Here is a 17323-nt window from a genome sequence, read left to right on the forward strand (position 1 = left end):
GCCTAAAGGGAAGGCATGGCTTTGAACATTTACTCCTATTACAACAGGATTTCCAAAGCATACAACCTGAAGGCTGAATCTCATTGTCATAACCTTGTAGTGAATGTCTGCTTACACAAAACTTTTGTTGTCTTAACCACATATATGAGTGGAGCATTGAGCAGGGCATGGCAGATGTAATGATTGATGGTTGCTGGCTTAAGCTCGGCATTTATCCTGGCATAGTCTGTCATAACAGACTATGTGTAACCCCGTACAAGCACCTCAACCAGTTGTTACTCACGTGTTTGTTATCCCCTGCATTGCCCAACAAGAGCGTCTTATGACCCCCCCCCCCCCGTGTTCCCAGGTGGTCAGCGCTGTGGCCCGGCACCAGACAGCACCTGAACACGCCGTGGACGAGCCGGTCGCCGTGCGCCAACTGGGCGTGCTCGGCAGCCTCCAGTTCGTAGAGCAGGCGCGGGCGGCAGCTCAGTGAGTCGCCTGCTCAGGGGCACAGGGGAGCCGGCGCGACCACGGCCCGCCGCCGTACCCGCCGCCGCGCCGACCGCCCAACGAGCGCGCGATGGCGAGGCCGGCCACACCGGCGACGTTGAGGCCGATGACGGCGACGTCGATGGCCAGCGCGGTGCCGGCAGAGATGCCCTCGGCGGCGGAGCTTTCGTAGGCCATCGAGGTCAGCAGGGCGATCAGCAGCACTGCAGGTGAGGGTTCATGGCTGCCGGCGGGGGGGGGGGGGGGAGGAGGGTAGACGGACGGCCGAGGGACCGAGCGCAGACGACTGACGGCAGCGACACGTAGAAACCGACGGCTGACCTTACGAACCAGGATATCTCATAATTTCATTAAATAGTTCATACAACACCATCCATTTTAAACTGCCGTTATGATGAAAGACGGGACAGTGAAAATCCGTTTGGAGCCAATTCAGATTGATTTCACTTTTATCGGTAGGGTAGAACCCAGAGCGGCGTTTCTGCTGCGCGCCGTGGCTCAGCTGGTCGAACTGAGTGGGCGCTGAGCGGGGAGCAGAGCGGACGAGAGGACGGCACTGGGGAGGGCAGGCGGCGCCGCTCTGTAAATGCCGACCGGTGATCCCCCGCGGGACGCCTCCGCCCGCTGCCCAGGGCCGGGCTCGGCACCGTGGGGGCGCTGCGCCCCCGGCGGCCGCCAGGTGACGGCGCCGGCCGGTGTTGGGGTAGGACCGGCCGGCGGGGCGTGACGTCCCACACGCCCGGGTCAGACCCGCCGCCCGGAGACGTGCTCAGGACACGGACACTTGGATATCACGGACCCAGTTGGACACGGACACGGACACGGACTGGCTTCTGATCCTGTTGCACTCAGGCAGGCAGTGAAGTCCATTGTGAGTGTTCTACGTCCCTGCATTGATCGTTCCCGCATCTGATGCTTACACCCTGCGACACAGGGCCGGGTGATGTTTGGAGCTGTTCGGACTCCAAACTGATGACTGATGACCGGGCCGGCGGCGCGCGCAGCATATCTCGGGTCAGGACGGCGACGTCCCACCGAAAACGGGCGGAGACTGTGAGTTATGAAAAGTAGCGGGATATGAATTTTCTTTTTTGTCTGGTGGTGGGACACCTGTGTGGCAATTTTGAACGAAATCGAGAGGGGCTCCCAATGTACCAAAATAATTAAGATGGAAATTGATAATCTCCATGGAGTGTTCCCGACTGATTTAGCATGAATATCAATGAACTGACTTGATAAGCATTCACATTCAGACCCTTGAAGTATTGTCTGTTCTGTATCCACTGTCTGGCCCCTGTCTGATTTTGGGTCCGTGTCTGATACCCAGTCCGAGTCTGCTGTCCTGTCCGAGTCCGCTCACCGCCGCCCGGACTGTCCGGTATGTGCTGTCTCCACTGACTGCTGTTCGGTACTGACCTGTGGAGCAGCCCAAGCTTCCCATCGAGCTCTGCCAACTGAAGTTGCGCAAATGAAGTCGCTGTTAATGGCTCGTTTTCAGTGCGATCTCCCACCCGTTAAGAAGTTATCGTTGTCATCTGCATTAGAGCCCGAACGGGCGGCCTGTGAGGATCTGTCTGCATTTCTCAGAGGCTGTGACTGTCTGTCTGTGTGTGTCTGCTGCAGAGGGATGGTGTCGCGGCTCTGGATGGTGTCGACGGCGCTAGACTCGGCCGTGCCCGCTGGCTCGCTGTCCGGCGCCGCGGGCCGCTGGGCCAGCCGGAGCTCAGCGGTTCACCTCAGCAGGCCGGCAGGACACGTCTGTCAGTCAGTCACCAGACGTCTGGCCAGAAGCGGCCAACTCCGGCGGTGCCCTGGCGTGTCAACCGAGCCGCGGCCGGACGGCCGTCGCCCCTCGCCGCCAGTGCCGTCCAAGTTTGTCTGCAAGGAGATACGGGAACCGACTACGAGAGCGCCCTAGAGGGCGGCACCGGCGCGCCGGGCTCCCGGCGGGTGGAGTACCGCGCCGGCAGCGCCGGGTCCATCGCCGGCCGCGCCCGCTCGCCCACGCCGCCGTCCCGGTTCGAGTCGCCGGCGGCGGCCGGTCCCAGCCGGCTGACGGGGGACGCTCCAGACGGAGCCCGACTGTGAACCGGGGGGGGGGGGGGGGCGGCAGACGGCCGGCCCGAGCAGCCAGCTAGGCCGGCGGACCACCGCCGCCGCCAGGGTACGTGACTGGGTGGTAGCCGCAGTACGTAACCAGTGCTCCTAGTAGTTCTGAATGGAGACAGAACAGATCAATAATACTTTGCTACCTACTTGATGAGCATTTTGACGTTATTAATCTATGGTTCTCGCACTTATTCATCGATTGGAAAGCTCAATCATATGCCTGATCTAACGTTTTCAGATTCCCTCGCCAACGCCTCCGCGGCCCACATCGACGACCTCTAGCCAGCTGTGCCAGCAGGTCCAGCGGCAGCAGCTAACAGCAGCAGGAGCTACTGCAGCGGCAGCAGCAGCTGCTGCAGCAGCGGGGCACGGCGCCGGCGGGGAGCCAGCTCATCGAAGCGACCGGTGAGCGTGATCTCAGCTCAGCCCCCCCCCCCTCCCATTCGTTAGTGGCTGCAGAACCATCTGGTCATGTGGAGGACTGGGCGCTGAGCCGGCGACAGACGCATTACTCAGTCCGTTCTACACCTTTTCGCGTTGTTCGATGGCCAATTAGCCTAAACCAATTCGTCCGATCAGCACATAGGTGGCGCCAGTGAGAGGCATTTCGGCAAAACCTTCAGCATATGGGGCAAAATGGAATGCTGATCCCACTCCACAGCTCGTCAGTTGGTACTACCTTCGCTATTCGCCATAACTGATTGAGTTGCGGCAGAACCTTTGACTATTTGGATAAATGCTTCGTCATTCGTTAATATCCCTTCGTCGTCGTTCATCAAAACATCCCCATGCCAATTTCGGCATTTCTCATAACATTTCGTCAAAATTAAAAACAGATCGCCCCTTTACAGAGATATACATATAAATATGAGTTATGACCACGTTTATACAGTTAAGTGCGAGGCATAGGTGGCGAAACTCGTAGACCATTGATCCACATAAAAATCGGTAGCGTTCATGAGCGCCATAGGTGCAATGTAGATGGACGTAGCTGACATGTTATCGGCTGATTGGTGGACAGGCGACAGAACAACAGCTACACTTGGGGCCCAGACGGGCTGCCCAATCGCTGCCCAGCGTATGGCCGACTGGGGCCCATTCGTTGGCCAGCGTAAATGCTGGCTGCGTAAACTTCTATGGACTCGGGTCACGACCGAAGGTAGCTATTTCAGCCTATCGAGCTTGGATCGCGTTCGGATGTGTATGCCTTCGAAGTGCTTTGCATCATGTCAAAAATAGTATCATTTTTCATATGCCAGGATATTTGGCTACATTGTAAAACATCGTTTGTTTATATATTAATTTATGTATCCTTAGTTCCTGAAGCGCTAGAGCCTACACATGTTGTAGAACACATGGATCGCCTACTGTGTGATGGTGGGAGCATTTGCGCAGCTCTAGTTCCGATTGCGGCCGTCAGGTGTCACTGCTGTCTGTCGGCTGTTCGCAGGAGTATCAGTTGCCGCCTGGTGTACATACATACATACGGGCACTGCGGCCGTGGGCGGCGGGTCAGCCCCAGGCCCTATATACCGGTCAGCCGCGGCCACCCCGGTCAGCGCCGCCGGCCGGTATGTGTGGCAGCGCGTGATCCGTGCTATTACGGGGAGGCGAACATTGTAAAACCACACGCTACACCGCTGTGTAACGTGCCGGTACGGTGCCGGGTATTTTTTTTAGCAATGCTGGCAACACAGCTAATATTGCAAATGGCTAAATCTTCCATAGAGACAATGACTTGTACGTGTTCTGAATCGCCGTTTGAATCGCCAGCTAATTTTGCTCCGGGTCTATGAGATCTTTATGATTTTGCTGAGAGGTAGCCCTTCCAGAACCCATTGTGGACGGCAGTATCACCCCCTTCGCGTGAGTGTTTCACGTCCCTGCATTGATCGTTCCCGCATCTGATGCTTACATCCTGCGATACAGAGCCGGACAGTGTTTGGAGCTGTTCGGACACTGGCGTCAGCGGCGGCGGCGACTGATGACCGGGCCGGCGGCGCGCGCAGCATATCTCGGGTCAGGGCGGCGACGTCCCATCGAGACCGGGCGGAGACTGTGAGCTATGAAAAGTAGCGGGATATGAAAAGTTTTTTGTCTGGTGGTGGGACACCTGTGTGGCGATTTTGAACGAAATCGAGAGGGGCTCCCAATATACCAAAATAATTAAAATGGGAATTGATTATTTCACTGAGTGTTCCCGACTGATTCAGCATGAATATCAATGAATTGACTTGATAAGCATTCACATTCAGGCCGTTGAAGTATTGTCTGTATCCGTTGTCTAACCCCTGTCTGATTTTGAGTCTATGTCTGATACCCAGTCCGAGTCTGCTGTCCTGTGTGAGTCCGCTGCCCGGACTGTCCGGTGTGTGCGGCGTCCACTGAATGCTGCTCAGTACTGACACCTGTGGAGCAGCCCAAGTTTCCCATCGAGCTCTGCCAACAGACGTTGCGCAAATGAAGTCGCTGTTAATGGCTCTTTTTCAGTGCGAGCTCCCACCCATTAAGAAGTTATCGTTGTCATCTGCATTAGAGCCCGAACGGGTGGCCTGTGAGGACATGTCTGCATCTCTCAGAGGCTGTGACTGTGTGTCTGTCTGTGTGTGTCTGCTGCAGAGGGATGGTGTCGCGGCTCTGGATGGTGTCGGCGGCGCTAGACTCGGCCGCGCCCGCTGGCTCACTGTCCGGCGCCGCGGGCCGCTGAGCCAGCCGGAGCTCAGCGGTTCACCTCAGCAGGCCAGCAGGACACGTCTGTCAGTCAGTCACCAGACGTCTGGCCAGAAGCGGCCGACTCCGGCGGTGCCCTGGCGTGTCAACCGAGCCGTGGCCGGACGGCCGTCGCTCCCTCGCCGCCAGTGCCGTCTGCCAGAGTTTGTCTGCCATGAGATACGGGAACCGACTACGAGAGCGCCCTAGAGTGCGGCACCGGCGCGCTGGCAGCCCGGCGGGTGGAGTACCGCGCCGGCAGCGCCGGGCCGCCGCCGCCGGCCGAGGCCGCTCTCACACGCCGCCGTCCCGGTTCGAGTCGCCGGCGGCGGCCCGGTCCCAGCCGGCTGACGGGGGGCGCTCCAGACGGAGTCCGACTGTGAGCCGGGGCGGGTTGCGTGCGGCAGACGACCAGCCCGAGCAGCCAGCTGAGCCGGCGGACCGCCGCCGCCGCCAGGCACGGAGTGAGCCACCGATCCAGGGAACGAGTCTGTCGGTGGCGGTGGAATATAGAGAGGATCCGGACGGATGAAGGGTGGCCACGGAAGACTGGAGAGCCGCGGTGACGGCGCGCGGCGCTGGTTCACCGTGGGGGGGGGGGGGGGCTCGAGGGCGCCGATCGGGGGCACGTATTCCCGAGGACCTGCAGTGTGGCCACAGCTGGTACGACGGTCCGTGTCTTGTGCACTGCCACGGTGGGGATGCTCGCATTTCCTATTGTGCCGAACAGGTAGCACTGCAGGATCAAAGTGATGAACTCAACACAGGCCCTAGTACCGTAGGTATAGCCGACTGTTCGTACCACCTGATTAGAGTTAGCCTGCCGGCATTGATCGCAGAATATTGCGCATTGCATATCTAACTACATCGCTCAATAGCCCATTGAAGGCGACCGCTGGCCGCTGCCAGACCCGGGCTCGTGTCTTGCGGCACAGCGGGAGTTCAGGCGCTGTACTACTAGAGCCATCTAGGGAGAGGAGCGGCTACTCTGGCCGCTTCGAGTTCGACTTGTGGCGCAGCCGGCAGCTGGGTGCCGGAGTTGATACATAACCGTTTGAAGCAGGTTGATCAAGACTGCATGCATTTTCTTTGTTAGGTCCGATGCCTGGCTTTTGCATTGCTTCACATACAGAGTGAAACAGTAAAGACTTAAAGCCCTATCCGCTTACGTGCTCATCGTGTTTACGCTCATGGGCGGAGAATTGTCATAATCCCAGGGGGTGCTTTTCCAGCACCTGTCGAATGGAAGCGTCGAATTCTTGCATAGAAAAGCACATAACAGGGACGCTTTCCCAACAGTATCACTCTCCTCGCGAGTTACGCAAAGCAGTTCGGTCTCAGACGTAATTTAAGCAACCACTGGAGTGCTATTATATGGTGACCTTTGAATTTCAGGGGTTGCTCGAGCACCCCCAAAATTCCTAATATTCCACCCCTGTTTACGCTCCGTATGTGAAGCGGTCTTTAGGCAAACAATGCCGGCAGGCGGCTATTTTTCTGTTGGTAAAACTGGCCTCTGATCTATATATAAAACGACAATATATTAAAATATTTTTTAACATTTAAAAAAGCAGAGCTTTCGGTAATAAATACTTTGATCAAGGTAGGTATTTATTACCGAAAGCTCTGTTTTTTAACTGTGTATTTGAATAAATGGCCTCTGATCTTAGATCACCGATATCAAAATTCCGATATGTTTGTCCCAATCCATAGTTTTGTGGCACTAATTGACGTAGAAACACTTGGAAACTTGGTTTCAAATTTTGTGCATGGTGGGATCCACTCAGATCATAGTTGCATATTCTTGATTCCTATCATCAGATCCTATGAGATCATAGATCTAGGACAGACTTTTCATACCGGATCCGGTCGCCTGATAGATCCTAATCTGCAGTTTGTTTCGAGATCCACTGAGGTCTGAGATCATAGATCCATCACTGGAATCCATGCACATGTCTGCCGAAGAGCGAGGGCTGACTGACCGAGTGAAAAACTGGATTCTGAATTCGAACGAAGCTACCCTTTGGGCGTTTTCGTTCGGTCTTCTTATCTAATTTGCTTTTCGACATAAACTGGCGCGGCCAAATACGCTCTTCCCTCCCGCTGCCCCGCCCCCCCCGGCCGCCGCCCCCCCCCCGCCGGCCGCCCGACGCGTATCCACCAGCTGTGGCGTATAGGTATGGCCGGCTGAGAGACCGGCCGACCGAGTTTGGTTGTTCATCGGGTGTCCGTGTTTTGGCAACTGCTGATTATTAGCATAGGTTTGCAGCCAATTGTTCGGCCTAATTGTGTCTTAATCGTACACTGGCTGATGCTGAAAGGGAGTACTGCACATTGCAGGGCATTCTCTCCCAAAAAATCGTCCCAAATTATCCAGACTCCTCCAATTTGGGTACCTCATGCGTCGCTGAGATCGTGAAAGCAAGACCCTTTCTTCTAAAAATTGCTGTTTTGTTGTCAATTAACGGAAAGCGACAAATTTTGAACGATTTAGGAGGCTACCGAAGGGGTGAATGCACTAGATACCCCCTCCCTGTGAGATAATCAGATATTTTTGCAATCGATTTATCACACATTTCACTGTACTTTGACGGCGCGTATTCTGAAGCGGCCCGGTCGGCGGCGACCTATCAGGGGGCCGCCCGGTCACCGCTCCGCCAATCAGGTGGCCGCTTATTCTGACCAATCAGCGGCCGCCCCCGGTCGGCCCACAGCCGCCTGACCTCGAAATGGGCAACGGAGCGGAGACGTCACGTGCATTGTTTACGTTCATTGACCCGGCGGGCTATCAACGATGGAATTTTTCTGTTTTGATATTCCATGACTGACTGAAGAGTCGTGATAGAATCAAATACGAGCAACAAGCTAACCTTCATAAGCGTGCCTGCAATTTATAGGTAAGTTTAAAGTTATGCCTATGAGTGAAATTTTCCGCTAATGATGATTCGACTGGTGCATTCATGTGTAGTTTTGGTATCATGATGTTGCGAAGTGCCTACCGTGATAGCAGATTTTCGTCTTGCGCTTGCATAGGTGTCCGATTTTTTTTTGTGGTGGTTTCAACTTGCTTTACACGAAGACAATTAACAAATATGACGTTTTTCTGCCGAGTTAACCCTCGCCCTGGCAGGGGGGGGGGTCGATGCGACCCCCCCTAAGGTTTTTCGAAGATAGCGTAAAAACGGCGGCGCGCAGCGCCGCCAAATTTGGCACAGCCTATGGGGCAACCTTTTTACATATGACCTGAAAATTTCAGGTCCGGGTAACCTTAGGTCAGGTCACCAGGTCAGAAAAACCGGTACAAGGTCATGGTCAAATTTCTTTTTGCACCTGTCCAACTCACAGTTTTGCACTGATTTCCTTCAAACTTTCAGGATGTGCTAAGTTCACCGAGTTGTATAACATATAGTTCGGGTTTTTTGAGGTCACTGACCTGAGGTCAGTTAGAGGTCATTACGTCGTAATGTTAAGCCTATGGGAAAATACTAAATTCGGAAAATACTGGAGATATCCGCTTCGTTCTATCACTTTTGTGCTTTGAAACCACAGTACTCAACAGCAGGTCACTTGGTGCTTCTTTGTTTGGTGTACTTATCCATGGGTCAGGTCAAATGAGGTCAACTGAGGTCAAATGACGTTTTTGCCAATAACTTGGCACATAATGACGCTAGAGCTTAAAAAATGGTACCATTGTGTTCCTGGTGATCAGCCGAATCGAATGATATGCTATATGATGCAATTTGGTTAACTTTAACTTAATTTATTAATTTAAGTTTACTTAAAATTTAACAAAAACTTTAAGTACACTTAAGCAAGCTAAAAAGCATATCATTCGACGCGCCTTGACGTGCTGAGTTCACTGGTGCTTTTCCTTTTGCTCTATCTTAAGTAGATCAAAAGTTATAAGCGAAAAACTTTTGACCTGTTTTTAGCGAAATTTTTACATTTATACCCCCCAAAACCCCCCTAAATATTGACCTAGAGCAACCAAATTTGCACAGGGGCGAGAACTCCAGGGGGCCCACCTACCTACCGAATTTGGTGTTTCTAGGTGCCATAGGAGCCAATCGCGAGGGGGGGTCGCATCGACCCCCCCCCCGCCAGGCCGTGTTATGAAAAATGCCCTGCCAGGGCGAGGGTTAAAGGAAATAGTTCACTTTCCTGAAATTAGTATTTTGCTATGGATTTATGTTTTTTATGCTCAAAATGATCAGAAAATAAAACAAAACGCTTTTGTAAAAAGGATTATTTTCTATATTTTAGTATAAGAAGAACTATATTCTATATAAAATAATGTTTGACGCGGAAGCTTATTACGCGTTGACCAATCATATTGCGTAGGACAAACCCATCGGCTGTAAGCAGCATTCTGATTGGCTGACGATGACGTGACTGCATTCCTCAGCAAGGCACGCATTCCTCTGCAAGGCACTCTTTTCGGAACGAAAAATGGAATATCTTCGTCTAGGGTGATCGTTGGGCCGTAAAAGCTTCTGATTTGTGCTAGTCTCAGCGCAAGCAACAAAACTGCTATTCCAGTTTCAAACCCCATGTTAAAAGTGAACTATTTCCTTTAATGCATTCAGTGTCGTGACATGAATCTTCAAAGTTTATTGGACGGCGATTGGTGCGGCTATCAAAAACAGAACCCCCTGCCCCCCCCCCCCCCCCGCCCCCCTCCCAATAGCAATAGGCGGTCGATGGGTCGATGAGCTGTCTTACCGAAAAGCGGTCGGAAGAAACTCGAATGACGACAGCCGACCAGCTTTTCCGTGCTCAACTTCTCAAGTATAATCATCGACTGGATTTCTTTTCGTCAAACATGCACATCCCTCACTTATAAATATTTGAGCAATTGTCTGGTTCTAGCCCTACTTCTATCATGGACCGTGGTCCAAATTGTCATTTAACGTTGCTACAGTCAAATTTATATTCAATGCAATGTTCTGCTATTGATCAAATGCTGTGATGATTGATAGGTATTTAACAAAAATGATACCTAAAAGCCATGCTCATTGTTCAAAGAAGCGCGTATCATGACATTGCATCTCGTATCCACCTATCCCGCTGCCCCCCTCCCCCCGTCCCCCCCGGGGGCGATTCTGTGCTGACGGCGGTGGCTGCGGGCCGCGCGTCCCTTCGCCCGAGGCTGGCCGGCTCTTATGTTGGCGGTTGTATTCTGGGGCAATTCTGGGGCGGACTCTGATACTCCGACCGGCAGTCTGTTCCGATTTGGTTCCGATCGCGTCCACCCTGTCGCCGCAGCGGGGTAAGTAGACGGTGACCGTCCGCCGGGCCCGTCACCTCATCTGACGGGTCTTTTTGTTTGTTTATTAGGGCTTTAGAGCACGTTGACTGCGGTGATCATTTTGCGCTCGTAATGTTGGGTCTAATGGTGCTGACACGGACACGTTAGCCCGTGACCGCCGGGGGGGGGGGGGGGGGGGCGGATCCGACCCCCCTCTATTTTTCTGGAATAACTAACGAACCGCTTACGCTATCAACTTGAAACTTCGTACACCTTCTCGGTTATTAATTTTACATCATTTGTCATTTTATATAAATTTTGCAAAAAAATGTGATAGGTATGTCTATTTTATTGATTGAAATATATGGATTTTTTCGTCAAAATGATAAGTGTTTGAAAATCGCAAAAGATCAAGTTTTAAAGCAAAGTTCAAAATTAAGGACATGAATAAACGTAGCTCAATGAGTTCTTTAAAATGGCCATCTCGCATTTCTCATAAAATGCGTTTTCACCCCTAAAAATTCAAAACAGTTTTTGGATGACTGTTACTAGATTCCAAAATTTTCAAAATTAAAAAAAAAAAACGGAATATATGTTATAGAGACCTATTTGAACATTCCATGTTCCAAATTTCCACTTTCTATCTTGATTTTTACCCCCAAATTGTAAAAAATAGCTCCAACATGTATAGGGCATGGTGACGTCATGAGCATTTTCGTGTTTTTTTAGGCACTTCTGAACATCGCATGTGAAAATAAATGGCAGCATTAGATTCCTGGGACAAAGGTCGTCTAGAAAAGTGCCTTTTAATGTCAAAAATGGAAAAGAAAAATTGACTTTTTTTCTTGGCCCTGACATGTGTACTTATCAACCATTCAATACACACATATGACCAGGACAGTGACCTTGGGTCACGTATAACCATGACCAGACCAGACGTGCAATGTGCATGGATCCGAGTGATTGATCTATGATCTCATTGGATCTCTAAGCAAACTGCAGGTTCGAATCTATGATCCCACCGGATCCGGCGTGAAAAAATATCCTGGATCAATGAGCTCACAGGATCTGACGACTGACGGCAGAGACACGCCGGAATCGACGGCTGACCTTACGAACCATGATATCTCATAATTTCATTAAATAGTTCATACAACACCATCCATTTTAATCCTCGCCCGTATAGGGGGGGGGGGGGGTCGAACGGACCCCCCCCATGGTTTTTCGCGAATAACTCGCGTAAGAAGCGGCCGATCGCGACGAAACTTTCAGTACTCTCGCGTTAATCAATTATACACCTACTCTGAAAATTTCATGACCCTGACCCCAATGACCTTTGACCTGTGACCTACTTTTCGAGACCATGTTTGGCCGGAATCGCGATTCGGCGTATGTCGGCTCGCATTAGCCGCGCGTTTGCAGTCTTTTCGTGGTTTCAAGCGTTCAAACGTGATATGATGTTGCCCCCATGCGTTAGGGTGGGTGTCAAGGTCACTGAAGGTCAGGTCAGGTCATTGACCTTTGATGACCTCGGTTCACTTTTTCGAGTTTTACATGTTTCTAGGCCAGTTTTTGCAGCTGAATTAGAATTTAGCAACCATTTGAACATTTACGAAGTAGTTTTGGTGCCTTCGTAACATGTTACGAAGCTGTCAGAGGCGGTTGACACCTACTAGGAATACCCGGCAGAACCCCTACTGGTCATGACCTGACCTGACCTGACCCTACCTGGACTAAATGCACGAAGACATCATCTGTGATCAAAACTAACATGATATTCGTGATCAGCACCCCGAAAAACCCCGTGGCAGCCACACTTTACGACGTTCTAACAGGTCCCGATTTTCCCGACTTTTGGGTCATTGACCTGACCTGCAAGGTCAACCAATGACCTAGGACCTTAAAATTAGGTATCATCGACTTCTTCTCGTCACGGGCAACACGCTCGTTTTTTTCCGCGAAGCTCTAGCTCGATCAGGGGCGAAACAGCAAGGGGGGGGTCCGACCCCCCCCCCCCTTATACGTTCGCGGCTGGAAAAAACACCAATACGGGCGAGGGTTAAACCGCCGTTATGATGACGGGACAGTGAAAATCCGTTTGGAGCCAATTCAGATTGATTTCCCTTTTTCGGTAGGGTAGGACCCAGAGCGGCGTTTCTGCTGTGCGCCGTGGCTCAGCTGGTCGAACTGAGTGGGCGCTGAGCGGGGAGCAGAGCGGACGAGAGGACGGCACTGGGGAGGGCAGGCGGCGCCGCTCTGTAAATGCCGACCGGTGATCCTCCGCGGGACGTCCGCCCGCTGCCCAGGCCGGGCTCGGCGCCGTGGGGGCGCTGCGCCCCCGGCGGCCGCCAGGTGACGGCGCCGGCCGGTGTGGGGGTAGGACCGGCCGGCGGGGCGTCACGTCACACACGGCCGGGTCAGCCCCGCCGGCCGGAGACGTGCTCAAGGACACGGACACTTGGATATCACGGACCCAGTTGGACACGGACTGGCTTCTGATCCTGTTGCACTTCATGCAGGCAGTGAAGTCCATTGTGAATGTTCTACATCCCTGCATTGATCGTTCCCGCCTCTGATGCTTACATCCTGCTATACAGGGCCGGAAAGTGTTTGGAGCTGTTCGGACACTGGCGTCAGCGGCGGCAGCGACTGATGACCGGTCCGGCGGCGCGCGCAGCATATCTCGGGTCAGGGCGGCGACGTCCCATCGAGACCGGGCGGAGCTGTGAGTCATGGAAAGTAGCGGGATATGAAACGTTTTTCGTCTGGTGGTGGGACACCTGTGTGGCGATTTTGAACGAAATCGAGAGTGGCTCCCAATATACAAAAATAATTAAAATAGAATTCCATGGAGTGTTCCCGACTGATTTAGCATGAAAATCAATGAACTGACTTGATAAGCATACACATTCAGACCCTTGAAGTATTGTCTGTGTCCGCTGTCTGGCCCCTGTCTGATTTAGGGTCCGTGTCTGATACCCAGTCTGAGTCTGCTGTCCTGTCTGAGTCCGCTGCCCGGACTGTCCGGTGTGTGCTGTCTCCACTGAGTGCTGCTCATGGCTGACCTGTGGAGCAGCCCAAGTTTCCCATCGAGCTCTGCCAACTGAATGAAGTCGCTGTTAAGGGCTCGTTTTCAGTGCGAGCTCCCACCCGTTAAGAAGTTAACCCGCGCGGGGCTTGGGGGTAAATTTTACCCCCCCTCGCGAATTTTGGCAATATCTCAAAAACGGCGGCGCGTAGCGCCGCCAAACTTTCAGTACCTTTTCTTACATCAATTTGACACGTTCCCTGAAAATTTGAGCGAAATCTGTCGGACAATTTTTGAGAAATTGACGTTTTAGTGACGTTATGTTCGCCATTTTCGCCTCAAAAACGGCAAAATTTCAAACGCCGCTAACATCTTCATTTTAAAGGAATCAAGACTTAACAAAAAAGGTTATACGTAATTCTACTTTGTCTATCAAATGGTTATCTCGGTTTTTTGAAAATTTTGGATTTTGGCCCAAATATTTTTTCAAAAAACTGACTTTTGGGAAAACAGTTATAAAATCCAATTTTGAGTGTATCGAAAAAACCGGAATATATGTCAGAGAAGTGGTCTATGTGCACCTACATACCAATTTTTAGAAGAATCGGTTCAAAAATGTGGGAGTTATTCAAAATTTTATGACGTCACGACACACACAAAATTTGAAAAATGATTTTCTTGGATGTTTTAGACCTCGTACGGAAGCAAAAATAGCACCATTTGATTTGCCGTGAAAAACTGCATCAGATAGACACCTTTTTAGGCCTTAACAACCAACTTCAAAATTTGACCTCACTTGACCTGACCTTGACCTGACCTCGACCTGAAATTCATCCAGAGGTGGTCCATATCACTTATTGAGTGTGCCTATTGAATTCTATGAGTGAAATAACCCATAAAACATGTGTCGCACATGCCCTTTTCTATATTTTGTTTTTGGTGACCTGACCTGACCTGACCTTGATCTTGACCTTGACCTCTGAATGATATTGTATGCAACGAATATTGTCTTGGTAGCCTAAAAACACGTTTTGGGCAATCAGTCTCAGTCCATGACTCCATTCTTCGGCAACTACGGTGCAAGGCCGATACTGTAGAAACTTGCAATTTGTACCCTTGACCTGACCTTGACTTTGACCTCAAACTTTAAATTAAGTACATGTTTTTAGTTGTTCGTGATGAGATCTTTCGATTGGCCTTCGAATTTTCCAAATCATTAGTTCGGGAGATAACAGGGGGGGGGGGGGGTAAAATTTACCCCCCCCCCAGCCCCGCGCGTTCGGATGGAGACCCCAGCCCCGCGCGGGTTATCGTTGTCATCTGCATTAGAGCCCGAACGGGCGGCCTGTGAGGCTATGTCTGCATTTCTCAGAGGCTGTGAATGTGTGTCTGTCTGTGTGTGTCTGCTGCAGAAGGATGGTGCCGCGGCTCTGGGGGCGGCGGCGCCAGACTCGGCCGTGCCCGCTGGCTCACTGGCCGGCGCCGCGGGCCGCTGAGCCAGCCGGAGCTCAGCGGTTCACCTCAGCAGGCTGCTGCGGACGGCCGTCGCCCCCTCGCCGCCAGTGCCGTCCAAGTTTGTCTGCAATGAGATACGGGAACAGACTACGAGAGCGCCCTAGAGGGCGGCACCGGCGCACTGGCGGCCCGGCGGGTGGAGTACGGCGCTGGCAGCGCCGGGCCGCCGCCGGCCACGGCCGCTCGCCCACGCCGCCGTCCCGGTTCGAGTCGCCGACGGGGGCCGGTCCCAGCCGGCTGACGGGGGTCGCTCCAGACGGAGCCCGACTGTGAGCCGGGGCGGGCTCCGTGCGGCAGACGACCAGCCCGAGCAGCCGGCTGAGCCGGCGGACCACCGCCGCCGCCAGGGTACGTGACTGGGTGGTAGCCGCAGTACGTAACCAGCGCTCCGAGTAGTTTTAGTTCTGGATGGAGACAGATCAATAATACTTTGATACTTGATGAACGTTTTGACGTTATTAATCTACGGTTCTCGCACTTATTCATCGATTGGCAAGCTCAGAATCACGTGCACGATCTAACGTTTTCAGATCCCCTCGCCAACGCCTCCGCGGCCCCCATCGACGACCTCTAGCCAGCTGTGCCAGCAGGTCCAGCGGCAGCAGCAGCAGCTGCAGCAGCGGAGCGCGGCGGAGAGCCAGCTCATCGAAGCGACGGGTGAGCGTGATCTCAACTCAGCCCCCTTCCCTCCCAGTCGTTAGTGGCTGCTGGACCATCTGGTCGTGTGTAGAGATGGACGCTGAGCCGGCGACAGACGCATTATTCAGTCCGTTCTACACCTTTTAGCGTTGTTCGATGGCCAATTGGCCTAAACCCATTCGTCCCATCAGCACATAGGTGGCGCAAGTGAGAGGCATTCCGGCAAAACCTTCAGCATATGGGCAAAACGGAATGCTGATCCCAATCCACAGTTTGTCAGTTGGTATAACCTTCGCTATTCGCCATAACTGATTGAGTTCCGGCAGAACCTTTGACTATTTGGATAAATGCTTCGTCATTCGTTAGTATCCCTTCGACGTTCACCAAAACATCCCCATGCCAATTTCGGCATCTCTCATAACATTTCGTCAAAATTAACAGATCGCCCCTTTACAGAGAAATATAACCACGTTTATACATTTCAGTGCGAGGCATAGGTGGCGAAACTCGTAGGTTATTTATCCACATAAAAATCGGTAGCGTTCATGAGCGCCATAGATACAATGAAGATGGACGTAGCTGACATGTTATCGGCTGATTGATGGACAGCAACAGAACAACAGCCACTTGGGGCCCAGACGGGCTGCCCAATCGCTGCCCAGCGTATGGCCGACTGGGGCCCATTCGTTGCCCAGCGTAAATGCCGGCTGCGTAAACTTCTATGGACTCGGGTCACGACCGAAGGTAGCTATTTCAGCCTATCGAGCTTGGATCGCGTTCGGATGTGTATGCCTTCGAAGTGTTTTGCATCATGTCAAAAATAGTATCATTTTTCATATGCCAGGATATTTGGCTACATTGTAAAACATCGTTTGTTTATATATTTTAATGCGTCTTTAGTTCCTGAAGCGCTAGAGCCTAGAGGACATGGAGCGCCTACTGTGTGAATATGGTGGGAGCATTTGCGCAGCTCTAGTTCCGACTGCGGCCGTCAGGTGTCATTGCTGTCTGCCGGCTGCTCGCAGGAGATCAGCTGCCGCCTGGTGTATAGTCTCTCTTGAAAGTATCGCGTCATGGGCAGCGGCGGCTCGGCGAACTATTCCATTCAGTTTGAGGACCCCAACAGTGAGGTCATGGCCGGGCGTTTGATTTTTCCTTTCTGAAGATCCGTCAACCCGAGTTGTTTCCCTTTAACCCTCGCCCGTATTGGTGTTTTGCCAGCCGGGAACGTATAAGGGGGGGGGGGGGGGGGGGGAGTCCGTGAGCGTGTTGCCCGTGACGAGAGGAAGTCGAGATACCCAATTTTAAGTACCCATCGGTTGACCTTCCAGGTCAGGTCCCAGGTCAGGTCAGTGACCCAAAAATCGGGAAAATCGGGAGTCGGGACCTGTTAGAACGTCGTAAAGGGTGGCTGCTCTGGTTTTTTTCGGGGTACTGATCACGATTATAATGTTAGTTATGATCATAGATGATGTCTTCATACATTTAGGCCACGTCGGGTCAGGTCAACCAGTAATGGTTTTGCCGGGTATTCGTAGTAGTTGGCAACCGCCTCTGACAGCTTCGGAACATGTTACGAA

The 17323-nt window shown here is 52.3% G+C and overlaps 1 protein-coding gene and 1 long non-coding RNA gene across 2 annotated transcripts; both read left to right on the forward strand.

Annotated features, from left to right (window-relative positions):
* Positions 1-349: 349 nt before the first annotated feature.
* On the forward strand, positions 350-6869 carry LOC122375805 (the record flags this gene model as incomplete). Its single annotated transcript, XM_043355345.1, has 7 exons — positions 350-474; positions 2119-2251; positions 2567-2659; positions 2843-3009; positions 4055-4175; positions 4534-4662; positions 5224-6869. Coding segments are annotated over 7 exons (1068 nt in total), but the record flags the coding sequence as incomplete, so codon positions are not given.
* Positions 6870-7447: 578 nt separating this feature from the next.
* On the forward strand, positions 7448-15761 carry LOC122375807. Its single transcript, XR_006255462.1, has 4 exons — positions 7448-8210; positions 13159-13286; positions 15002-15452; positions 15635-15761. It is a non-coding gene; the product is annotated as an uncharacterized LOC122375807 (long non-coding RNA).
* The last annotated feature ends 1562 nt before the right edge of the window (positions 15762-17323 follow it).

This window comes from Amphibalanus amphitrite, unplaced genomic scaffold (genome assembly GCF_019059575.1).
Source record: "Amphibalanus amphitrite isolate SeventyFive unplaced genomic scaffold, NRLGWU_Aamphi_draft 001926F_arrow, whole genome shotgun sequence".
Classification (NCBI taxonomy): domain Eukaryota; kingdom Metazoa; phylum Arthropoda; class Thecostraca; order Balanomorpha; family Balanidae; genus Amphibalanus; species Amphibalanus amphitrite.